At 55.0% G+C, this 12293-nt stretch overlaps 2 protein-coding genes across 2 annotated transcripts; both read right to left on the reverse strand.

Annotated features, from left to right (window-relative positions):
• Positions 1-167: 167 nt before the first annotated feature.
• On the reverse strand, positions 168-5138 carry ENH_00060990 (hypothetical protein, conserved; the record flags this gene model as incomplete). The annotated part of the gene is made up of 3 exons (XM_013577132.1): positions 168-1725; positions 1823-3437; positions 3518-5138. 3 exons carry the CDS (start codon positions 5136-5138, stop codon positions 168-170), a joined length of 4794 nt encoding a protein of 1597 aa, XP_013432586.1.
• A 5243-nt stretch (positions 5139-10381) lies between these two features.
• Positions 10382-11476, reverse strand: ENH_00061000 (phosphatidylinositol-4-phosphate 5-kinase, putative; the record flags this gene model as incomplete). The annotated part of the gene is made up of 1 exon (XM_013577133.1): positions 10382-11476. One exon carries the CDS (start codon positions 11474-11476, stop codon positions 10382-10384), a length of 1095 nt encoding a protein of 364 aa, XP_013432587.1.
• Positions 11477-12293: the final 817 nt, after the last annotated feature.

A 12293-nucleotide genomic window follows, 5' to 3' on the forward strand; every position in this document is an offset into this window, starting at 1 on the left:
AACAAACGACGATTCCAGAAGCATCAGCAGCAGCAGCTGTCACCGTAGTAGACGCCTTGTATGTGACGTTGGCTACAGCGCAAAGCCAAACGTTGCAAGAAAAAAATGCCCGGGCATCCCATATCTCTACAATGTTGTGTGTAAAGACAACAGGAACCACAGACAGACTAAGTGACTTGGCACTCAAGCGCCGAGAGTATGACTTCTAGCCTCGCCTGTGGGTCAAGAGCGAGACCTTTGTTTCTGCCCCCTCTAGTTCCTTTGCCCTTCCCTGTGGTCTTCTGTTGCATTTCCGCTGCGCGCTCCAGCAATGAATGCCGCAGCTCGTCACCCCCGTGCAGTATGGTGCTGACTGAAGCAAAAGATAATACCCCCAGTGTACCATAGCCGTTGAGTGCCTCCATGACATCAAGCTGTACTCCCGTCGAGCCCGCAGCTGGTGGAACTGCAGCCTCCTCACAGCTACTCTCTTCAATGTCTACGCCATTTGGTGTGTCCACGCAGCTCTCGCTGCTCGCGTCATCTGCGTCTACAATCTCCACGAAGTCTGCAGGTTTTCCACTGGAAGCGGCAACGGCTGAGGGCAGTCTGGTCCTGCAAATATGGGCAAAATTGCTGAGTGCCAAGGCTGTCAGTCTCTGGGCTAGTAACACGGCTCTCTGGGGCCCTTCCGCCGCTTTCTGCATGCGCCTGCGCGTCATCTGCCGCTGCTGCAACGCAAGGGACCGAATTCGCCTGCACTGCAGCATAGCAGCAGCCGAACCGCTCTCCAGGCACTCGAGGGCCCCGGGGAGGTCCCCGTGCTGCAGCAGGGCTACAGAACCCAACGTCAACTCACCCACAAGCTCACAGGCTAATGCAGCTGTGGGGGAAGCCACAGGAGCCAGACACAGTGGGGCTGTCTTTGACACAGCTGCGCTAAGCGTCTCTACATCTGTACAATGTGAGTAGGAACCGCCTGAGAAAGTCTTGTCTGCTTTTTCTAGACCCAAAACACAGAGCGCTTCATCATTCACGTCAGCTAGAGGTCCCCGTGTCATCTCTTCCCACTTGAGCATTTTTGCCGCAGATAGGTACGCGCGCAGAATAAGATCAATGTTGCACATCGAGTGTTCCCTTAGCATCTCAGCCTGCTCGCCAGTGGTTCCTGCAAGGGCTCCGCGTGCATCACGCCAAGCCATCATCTTGCAGAATAGCAAATCCAGGGCATGCAAAGGGGCCACTAATATGTCTCCTACTTGAGCGTTCAGCAGCGAGAAAAGCAATAGTTGCTGCTGCTTGCCGCCCCGCTGCAGCCGCCACGCCGGCATCAACGGAGCCTCTGCGAGGTCCCAAGGCAGCTCAAGGGGCTTCTCTAGAGGAGGAATCACGAAATGTTGCAGTAGCAACTCCTGCTTCTGCCACCGCAACTCGCGCTCCAAGACCGACTCGTCCCACGGCGGCTCCTCGTACGGCATCAAGGTGGCTGCATCTGCTGTCGCTGCCGTGCAGACCCTGTTCGCATTCAGTCCTTCCGATGAAAGAGCAGCAGCAGCTTCTGATGCTGCTGCTGCATGCAAGTAGCGCAGGTGCGGATGGGTGCGAAGAACAATGTGAAGACAGTTCAGAGCAGCACCAAAAGAAGGGCACTCCTCCTCGTTGAGAGGCCCTGTAGCGTCTAACACCAAACCTACAAAGCGGCGATCCATTCGTACTGCTAGGGCTCCCCTGACAATGGCCAACAGCCTGCATCATGCAGGAATGTAAACACATAACAGCAGAAACAAGACCGGATGAAAAAATGGATAATTAATAGGCGGCGCGCTTGACGCAACAAACAAACCGCAGGCAGCTGCAGCATGGGAGCTTGAAGACTTGCCGTTGAATGAATACCTCTCTAGGAGGCCGCGAGAGTTCAACATAGGCAACTGTGTTCCTGTAGTTGTTTCCTCCTTCGTCGTCAGGAATATCTGCTGCCCTGCTGCGCTGCTGCTGCGGCCTTGACGCAGCGGCAGAGCTGCGAGACGCGCCTTTGAGCGCAGCGTCTCGTATTGCATCTTCAATCAGGCCCTCTGCTGCTGCTCTGGCTGAGGCAGCATCATCCCCCTCCCTCCACACTGCAAGACACACATCGGGAGCTGCAGCAGCAGACGCCGCATTTGCTGCCGCAAGTCTTGCTGCAGCAGAAGCAGATCCATCTTCTTCTTGAAATTGCACCACCCGCGATGCCCCCTCTCGCCGCCGCAGCAAGAGCCGCTGCAGCTGTTTCTTTGAAAGTGACCACAAGTCATAGATGCTAAGGCGAATAAGAGGCTGCGGGGGCGCCTCAGCAGGTGCACCATCTGTAGCTTCACATTTGCCTGCTGCAGCAACAAGCGAAGGGTTCGATATTCCTTTTGTTTCCGCAGCATGACAAAGGAAGGAATGCATCAGTCCCTCTATGTGTGAAGCTTCCCTCAATGTTTCTTCCTCTGCTGCAGCAAAGCGAGACGCCAAAGCAGTAAGACGCACCAGAGCCTTGCCCCCTGTCCTCGGCGGCATCAGCACCACAACAACACCGGGCGTGGGAGGGGCAGGTTGAGGCCCTTCATCCCCTCCCAATGAAACCGCACAGGAACGCCGCTTTTTCCTGTCCCGTCCACTAATGTCCACACAAATTGCTGTTGGTGGAGCTGCGACGGCGGGAGCAGCGCCCTGTCGACCGCCAGCAGCAGCAGCAGCAGCAGCACAAGAGCGCGCAGCAGCGGACAGCAGGGCATGCAGAGAAACAGCAGCATCGTCGTGGCCACCAATCTCCGCAGGGGACACAGGGTTAAATGCCACTGGCCATATCTCTCTCAAGTACGACAAGTCGAACGCCGCTTCTCCACCCAGCTGCTGCTGCTGCTGCTTTTGGTCTTGGCCGCCTTCCTGAGTTTGGCAATGATCCGGCTGCTGTAGACTCTGGTTGAAATCGTCTTGCTGTTGTTGCTTCTGCCGCTGCTGCTCAGCCTGTATGCCTATAGGGCACGCGTGCTGCTGCTCGCTAGCCTGTACTCTGCATGCTGGCAGCTTGACTTGCAATCGCTCCTCTTCCTGGTTAACTTCTTGCCTGCTCATGAGCTCCTCATGGTTGCTACCTTCTTCATGCTGCTGCCGCTGCTCTTGTTCTTGCTGTAGCTGGTGCTGCAGCTGCAACTGATGTTGTGCCTGCAGCAGCCGTTGCCGCCGTTTCAGCACACAGCTGAGCGTCTGCCTCACTACACCAGCAAGGGGCTGGCAGCTGCGGGGGTGCAGTGGACTGAATCGTTCACTTGCTGTTTCAACAGGGACACCCAGCGCTTCCAGCACTTGGCTCTCACCAATCACTGCTTCTCCGTCCGCTATGCCTGCTGCTGCTGCTACTGTGGAGTCGCTTGGAGGCAAACACCCTGTAACTGTACAACGAGCTCGGCGGCGACAGCGGGTTGTCAACACACCTAAATGCAACACGCAGGAAATTCCGATTAGCTACAGTAGCAGCAACTGCAGCAGCAGCAACAGGATGCCTTGTACGTACCAGCTGCCTCTATTGCAGCTCGAAGAGCCACTTCTGAAGTAAAAACAAATGGGCCAGACAAGAAAACCGTTGGTGTGCTCCTGGACGCGGCCCAGCCAAAACGGTGGTCGTTAGAGGGGGCGTCTAGAAGCTTCTTTAGATTTTCGTGAGATGCAGCAGCAGCAGACTGCGGCTGCAGCGGAGCTGACAGACTGTTTAGCCACTGGCGGCAAACAGCTGCTGCAGCGAGCTGCTCTTGCAGTGCTCGGAGCCTCTCTTGCAGTTCCTGGTGCTGCAGCTGCTGCTGCCGCTGCTGCCGCTGCTGTTTCATCAGATTCGCTTGCTGTTGCTGGACCACGCCGATATCCCGTTCCGTCCTGCATGGCGAATCAAGCGCCGCCGTCTCATTGCTGCTGCTGCTGCTGCTGCTGCTGTTGCTGACTGGAGAGCGACTGGGACACTTCTGAGGCTTCGCTTTTCTTTCTCGGGGAGAAGCTCGTGTAGCTGTTGCTGTGGCTGCCACCTTACGAGGGGCTCCGAATATTTCGCTCCAAGGGCCCTTGAGCCCCTTTGCTGTCCTTGCCGTTTGATCCCTCGCGGCGCCACGCTTCTGCTGCGACTGCTGCTGCTGCTGCTGGCCCTGTGATTGCTGCTGCTCCTGCGGCTGCGGCTGGTCCTGTGGTTGCTGCTGTTGTTGCGGCTGCCCCTGCTGATCTTCGCCGTCCACATCTATTGCGTCGACGGCGGCAGTGTCCTCCACTGGAGGCAGCCGCTTCTGCCTCTTTAACTTTTCACCCGCCTCAGGTGCAGCAGCAGCAGCATCAGCCGCAGCAGCACTCATATTCTGTGTGAGCCGGCGGCCCCTCTTAACGCGACGTCCCGTTGACTCAGTAACTGCATCGCCGGCAGAAGCAGCATCGACGCTGCTGCTTTGGGCAGCAGCAGCAGCGCCTGCTGCTACTCCTGCCGCTGCGGCAGCTGCAGTACTGAGCAGCCCACGGCTTCTCCTTTTGCTCCTCGCAGGGGTGGTCTCTGCGGCCTCACTCTCCGCTCGGGGTGTCGATTCTTCGCCGTTTTGCTGCTGCTGCTGCTGCTGCCGATTGTTTCTCCTCGTCGCCTTCTTTGGCGAGGGCGGGGGAGGGCACGACGGAAAGAAATGATGGAGGGCGCGTTGCTGCAGTTGTTGAGCTTTTGTTGCTGCTGCTGTCCCTGATGCTGCCTGCTGCCGAGTCTCTTGTGTTCCAGTCTTGGTGGGGCTCGCATCACGTGCGAGATGCAACTCACTCGCTTCCTCCGTTGCTGCTGCTACTGCTGAAGGCTGGGGAGGCTTCTCCCCCACATTCACTGCAGTTGGAGCGGCGTCTCCAGGGTTGCATCCACCTTGGGCTCCTGGCAGCGCTGCAGCAGCAGCAGCTGCTGCTGCTGCTGTCTCTGTCGCCGCATCAGCTGCCACTTCTGCTGCTGCTGCTGCTGTCTCTGTCGCCGCATGAGCTACCACTTTTGCTGCTGCAGCTGCTGTCTCTGTCGCCGCATGAGCTTCCACTTCTGCTGCTGCTGCTGCTGTCTCTGCCACCGCATGCGCTACCACTTGTGCTGCTGTTGGTTCTTCTGCTAGGAGTACTAGAGCATCTTTGCCCGCCATGATCCTCCCTAGTGCTGGTGCTAGTGTTGCTGCTAGTGTTACTCTTCAGGAGCGCCGTCTCCTGACTCAAGGGTCTGCCGAGGAGCAGCAAGCCACTAAAACGGAAACTGCAAAAAGATTACAGCACTGGAGCTTGCCGCTGCGTTTTCCTTGCGAGGGAACAGTGCAGGCGCGGCGGGGAGAAATGGCCACCCTTAGCTCTCACTTCATTGTGTTTCGTTGCTGCCAGAAATTCGGGGTTCTCCAGCCTGAAGGGCCTTTGCCAACCCCCTGGCCGCTGGTGGCCACCCTTTACTAGCGTTGCTGTTTTTGCCGCTCTTCTTGCTTCTTCCGCTGCAGTTGCTGTTGCATTCCTCGATGTTGTTGTGGCATGACGGGCAGCAGATGATGCAGAGCTACCCAGGGTCCCATATCACAGCCTTCCCGGTTCGATTGAACGGGTTGCTGCTGCTGCTGCTGCTGCAGGCCCCTACAGGCTCACTCCCGAAATGCCAAAGCTTTGCGTTTCTTCTGGTCCCGGAGGAGCAGTAATGGCTCAGGAACAAGCGAGACGGGAAATAAAAAACAAAATGCATGCACGCAAAAACCAGACAGAGACAAACACACTTCCCCAAAATGGTGGGGTCGTTGTTATGGCAGCCTCATGCGCAAGCTGACACGAAACAGCCAATGAAATATACTGAAAAGGGAAAAGCATGCAAACATAAACCGCGTAGAATTGAGGATTCTTCCGTAATTTGGTCCATGCAATGTGATTTATGTTCTGCTCCACCTCTTGTCTCCCGAAGGGGCTAGACCCAGGGGACCTGCAAGCCTAAACAGAAGCATTGTCGCTCCTGCGGTAGCTGTTGTCGCGAATACAGCTTTTATTCTTCCTATGCTGTTCCCTACTGCTGGATTAACATGCTGGTGCTGCAGGTTGGGTTCTGTGCTGCTGCTGTTCCCTGAGATTCCGTGCTACGTGGGACGCCCAGTTGTTAAGAGTCCTCTGCTGCGGCTGCGAAATGTTTCCAATTTTTGTCTAAAAGACCACTTTCTCTTTTATTATTGCTGAGTATTTCCGTAGCGGAAGGTTTCGGGATCTCTGCCAGCGCTCAAACGAAGCGAAGACTTGAGAAACGCCCCAAGCGCTGCTGTTTAGAGTCACAGTGGCCTACAATGAAAGCTTTTTGCTGCAAGCTGCAAGAACCTGAAATGACTACTCACAGCTATTTGGGTGTATCTGCAGCAGCTACCTCCTTTTGTTTATGTTCCTCGGTCCTCTTGAGTCTCGCAAGTCCCTACCGGCGAGGCGGAGCAGCCGGACACCGGCGAGATAAGGGAATTCAAGAGGCTTGTACAGGCAACTAGCTCATCTTTTCTAAAGCCTCAAATCCTCTATTTTGTGTACTTTCTTTCGGACATTCTACATCCCCGTGGCTTTCCCTGCAGCTTTTTGCTGTAGAGTCGATGAGGTGAGGTGCAGCTCAGTTTGCTGCATAAAATCTCTCCCGTTTTGCATCCGGAGTTTACAGGGTTTGGGCAAACGAGCAGAAAGGATGACCTATGGGAAACTGTACATACACGGTCCCCTTATACCATTTCCCATAGGTCATGGGAAATTGTATAAGGGGACCGTGTACATGTTCTGTCAGCTGATGCTGCTTTCTGGGGGTGAGACGTCGGTGACTCCGAGATTCTCTTCATTTCCTTGACTATCTTCCTTGCGACCTGTCTTTGACTCGGTCTTTTCGGTCCCGCTTGTTTTTGCTGATATTATGTATCTCGCCGTGTGTTGCACTGCTTAGCTGTGTAGCAGCAGCAGCAGCATAACAAGGAAGATAGTGCGTACGTAACAAAGTTGCGGCTTCCTCTACTTACATGCAGCGGCAAGTACTAAACATTGTGCAGCCTGCAGCTTTTATGGTGTTTCTTATTTCCGCAAGAGCATTAGGAGAGTAGGAGCAGCACCTGAAAAACAACTTGCACGCCCAATGCGCGTCCACGCACGGAATTTCAGAGGCCACCGATATCTGAATTCGTCAAAAAGAAGGCGGGTCAAGAAGGCAGATGTGCGACTTCCAGATTCCAACGTTAATTGCCGAGGTATTCATCTCAGTATGCAGAAGGGCGCGTCAAAGTCTGCGCCGCAAGGGCAGCAAGAGCCGAAACGGCTTCCACTTTGCCGTTGGAGTCGGGGCGTCGCAGATAAACGCTCTACACACGAGGCATGGGCCAGGAAACGGAATTTGTCACGCCGTTGTCTATGACTCTCGTTTCTAGAAGTTGATTTCAAGAATTTTCCCGAGAATTTGGTGAGCTAAGCATGCGAGCTGTCCTCGGAAATTCTGCAACGGGAAAGCGCTACAGGGGCCCTACCGCCCAACCTGTTGCGTTGAGCACGCCGCGCTCCAACCCTCGGGCAAGAGCCTACGAAATAAACAACCAATTAACTTAAAGATAAAACCAAAAGCTAATTCCTAACCTCGAAAAATTATGAATAAACCACTGGAACAAAGCGGAGGAATGACAGGAAGAGACACCCTCCAAGTGGCGAGTTCGCCAGTGGCTTGAAACTGCCGCTAGAAGCAGAGGGCCATTTAATATTCACTTTTGTTTCGACAGCTATGTATGTATTCAAACTGATTCCCTCCACGCTCATGTAGCCTTGTCCTCCTACGTGTAAATGTGGCGGCTTACGCAGAAGCCCCAGCAAACGTCAGCGCTAGTGCATCGCGTGAACTGACAGCCGCTGAAGATGTCCCGTGCAAAGCGACATCAGTGTTCAAACTCGGAAATACGAATAACCGTATTTTTATGATGTACGTGTGTAATTTGGAGAGACTCGTTAAGGCACGAAAGGGGGCTATTGGGCCCCACTGGGCTAGCTGGAGCTCCCACCGCTACGTTAACTCATCTTCGCGGAAGACTTGTCTTCGAAAAAGCACGTGTCTGCACAAATAAAAAATGTTGCACTAGAAAGTGTATTTATTTGCTTCTTACAAGAATGGGAACACCTTTTTTCATAATGCAGAGAGAGGCACAAGTCTGTTTACGAGTACGCGGCACTTGTCCATCCATCGCTCACGTATGTGTAATGCATTTATGCGCTCACTTAACGAGATAATTGTTAGCGGTGTTTATAATGACACTAAAGGTATGGCAGGTGCATTTCAAAATCTAGTCATGACGCAGCGAAAACTAGTGAGGCTGGAGGAGGGAATGAGGGCGGGTTTGCGGCGCAGGGGCCACACTTTCAGAAAGCACAAAGCCGGGACTCTAGGTAGTAAGAAGCGAGGAGAACAAAAACTATATTTTTTCAAGAGTAAACGAAAGACCGTAACGCACGGATAACTATGCGGCGCGAGCTCCACCCTGGCTGAAGATGTGTACGTTCACACGCCGCATCAGCAGCAGCAAGTGGCAATATTGAAGCCACTGCATTGGCTACTGGAGCAGCTATGACATGCTGTCGAATCTCGCATGGCCTGCCTTGTTCGCTAGTGGCTGGCTGTAATTTGATTTGTAGGGCGTGCACGGGGAATGCCTTCTGTCCGCAGAAAAGAAGTCCTCCTATAGGGACTCCCATTGAGTCTTCAGTGCTCCTCAGCGCCGCGGACTCTGCCTCGGGCGAAAGCAAAAGAGAGCGCAGCAGCTCTCAAACGAAAAGACCCCTCACCTCTACCACCAGCGGGGAGTCGGAACTCAACTATTCCCACATTCCTCTGGCTGAGCCAGTCCTTGGCTTGCTGGTTCACAGGATCAAGGAAATGCAGGCCAGAAGGAGTTTTCTTGGCCTCCGCAGTGCATGAAGGGGCTCATGCTTGGCGCAGCCTGTGAAAGATCGGCTATTGCGTTGTGTCTATCGCTAAGAAAGTGTGCGCTGCTTCATCCCTTGTGCGGTGTGTGGCTTGGCCGTGGCAAAATCGTGCAGCAACAGGGCTGTCGTTCTCTTGCCGCTGGCAGCGGTACTCGTTAAAGTCCTCAACACAGTCTTCTTAGCTGAGTGTGGCCTGCATGCAAGTAATTCCCTCTTCTTCTAGCCCTGAGTTCCCAAGATCTATGCTGAATTCCCTCGCCCTGTTTTTTTATGTCTGACTCGGCTCGCTAAGACTAAAGTTTGAATTCTCTCTGCGCCTTTGCGCGTTACATTTCGTTCACCACCCCGCCTTTTTGTGGGCTGTATCCCTTGACCCCTCCTGCTGGCCGCATTGCCACCCTAGAGAGACCCCATAGGCACATCCCCTAGCCAGCCCAGCCCCCTCCTTTCTATTAGTTCCATTGTTGCGTGAAGTGAAATTCCGCAGCAGCGGCAAATACAACAGGAGAAGTGGGTCTGTGCTGCACTTCTCGCATTCGGGGGTCTGTATGAACTCCTCTGAGTTGTGAAAACCGAACAGAGAAAAATGAAACAAAAAAGGGGCTGGCGCTCTCCCGGTTCCTTCGCAGCAGCACGACCGCGCGGGGCGTGACAGGCAAACGAAAAAGAGAGATAAGCAGCAGCAGCAGCCAGCCTCGGAATGACAACCATGCCTATACAGAGGCGACGGCAACAGTCTTGATTGGGCGGCTTGGTGTGGCAACACCGGCACAACGAGGAAGACAGCGAAGGGTGTACATTGCAGCAACAGCAGCTGCTGCTCCCGCTACAGCAGCAGCCGCAAGTTCCCCTGCTGCTACAGCTGGTGCTACTGTTGCTGCAATGACTGGTGCTACTGTTGGCGCGCCAGCTACTGCTACTGCCGATGTAGCAGCTGCCCCGGGGGGTGCTGCGGCAGCAACAGAAGCGCTGCAGCAGCAGCAGCCACGCGCCAATACAGCTGCATTCAGGCCCTTTGCTTTGCTTTCTCCATTCCTCTCTCCGTGATTTTCCATTTCGTCAAATTTGACAAGGGCTATTAAGAAACGGAAAGCGGGAGGGGACTGCTGCATAAGCAGCGTTTCCCACTGCCTTTAAAGCAGCAGCAGCAGCTGTAGCTGCTGCTGCAAATAGATGGCTGCACTGCTGCGTCCCGGCTCTCGAGGTGTCCTGGGCTGTGTGGTTGGTTGTTATGTCTCGCCCGCTTGCTTAGTGAGTGAATTGCCAATAGAGAGAACATAGGCTACTATATATCCATAGGCACGTACGCATCTCTATTAATACATGTGTTCATGTACATGCGTTCATATATACATATATTCGCGCGCATGCATCTGTGCGCATAGGAAACAGCTCATGTGCACATCCATATATAAATATTCCTATGTATAGGTTATGACTGGGACTAGAGGTCGGGGTTGTTCCACCGGGAGTCCGGGGAGAACATGAACGCGGTGACCCTGACGAGCTCACCGCCTGCCCAGACACCCTCTAGCTGGTGGCCAGTGGCGAATCTGAGGGTGCCGTTTCCCTCTTTTCTGCCCTGCACGAATTCGCCCTCGTAGCAGCTGCCGTCTTCTGCGCAGTAGAAGGTGCCGAGGCCGACGCGTTTGTCGTCGGCCCACTGGCCCTCGTACTTGTTGCCGTTGGCGTACTGGAAGACGCCGAAGCCGCAGGCCCTGTCGTCCACCCACTCGCCTTTGAACCGGTCCCCGTTGGAGTAGATCAGCTCGCCCTCGCCGTGCTTCTTAGCGTCCACCCACTCCCCCACGTACTTGTCACCGCGGGAGTAGGTGAGGGTTCCCTTGCCGTGGACCCGGTCGGCTTTCCAGTAGCCCTCGTACTTCTCACCGTTGTGGTAAGTCAGCACCCCGTAGCCCTCCTTCATGTCGTTTGCCCACTCGCCGTCGTACTGGTTGCCGTTGGGAAACACGTACTTGCCTTTGCCGTGCATTTTGCCATCCATCCAGTCACCCTCGTACTCCCCCCCGTCGCTGTACGTGTACTTGCCGTGCCCGTGCATTTTGCCGTTCACCCAGTCGCCGTCGTACTTCTCCACGATGGCCCCCTTGGCACCCACGTAGACCACCACGCCTTTGCCGTGCCTCTTGTCGTCTCGCCACTCCCCCGTGTACACGTCTCCCTCTTTATAGCGGTAAGTGCCGCGCCCGTGCATCTTCCCGTCCACCCACTCGCCCTCATACTCGTCGCCGTTCGAGTACTTCAGCTTTCCGTAGCCCGAGATCTTCCCCATGTCCCACTGGCCCTCGTACACGTTCCCGCTCGCGAACACCGCCACACCCTGCCCGTGGATTCTGTCCTCCACCCACTTGCCCTGGTACGTGGCACCATCTGCGTATTCGAACCGGCCGTTGCCCTCCCGCTTTCCAAACACGAAGTCGCCCTCGTACTTCTCATTGCCCGAGTACAACAGCGTCCCATGACCGTGAAATAACCCGTCCTTTATCTGCCCGTGGTACGCGTGGCAGCTCTCCACCATCTTCGCTGGCTGGCTGATACACGGCTTGCTAGCGGGGCAGTTTGTCGGTCTAAGAGCTGATTATGCAAACTGCAGCGGTTGAGTGGACGGTGGCTTGCGCCTACTTCCAGGTTGCTGCGCTGCTGAGCACGCTCAAGGCTCGTCCGAAGCTAGACAGCGGCCACGTCCTGCAGATCCACGACCCTAGGAGAGACAAAGCAAATAATGTATCTAAGTCTCAGCTCAATGTCACCCGAGCTGCACAGGCAGGCGAGGCCCCCACGGACGCCCACCAGCGACTGGGCCAGTGACGCGCCGACTAGGACTCGAAAAGAGGAGCAACACGGTATTGCTTAGAATTCTACGGTGGGGGGACGAAGACACTGCTGCTGCTGCTGCAGCTGCTGCCGCTGTTGCTTCTGCGTCCTTCCCCGCCGGCCTGGCCACAGCCGAGAGACCGCCGGAACCGCTCTCCCCGTTCTCTGTGGCTGCAGAGCCAGTCTGCGTTTGAATATAAATTCAAATGAAGTCAATCAATATCTTTGAAGGAAAATCGCAAGAGAAAGAGCCAAGAGAAACGCGAACGAGCCACGCACACAGCAGACCCGCCTTCGGCAGCCTCGCCGGCCGCGCGCAAAGTGAAGGCTGCTGGGTGTATTTGGCGTCAGAACAGAGTAAATAATCCCCAAAATATATGAAATAAGAGCGCTTGCTGCTGCCGATAAACGCGAGACTTCCCGTTTACCCCCCCCCAGTCTCTCCCGTTGCATCAGGTGGGTGCGGTTGTTGTGAACCCAGCCAGAGGCCCCTGCTTTAGCGATGATGGCTTCTTTGTGCC

The sequence above is a fragment of the Eimeria necatrix genome, genomic scaffold (assembly GCF_000499385.1).
Source record: "Eimeria necatrix Houghton genomic scaffold, Enh_scaff52, whole genome shotgun sequence".
In the NCBI taxonomy this organism is placed as follows: domain Eukaryota; phylum Apicomplexa; class Conoidasida; order Eucoccidiorida; family Eimeriidae; genus Eimeria; species Eimeria necatrix.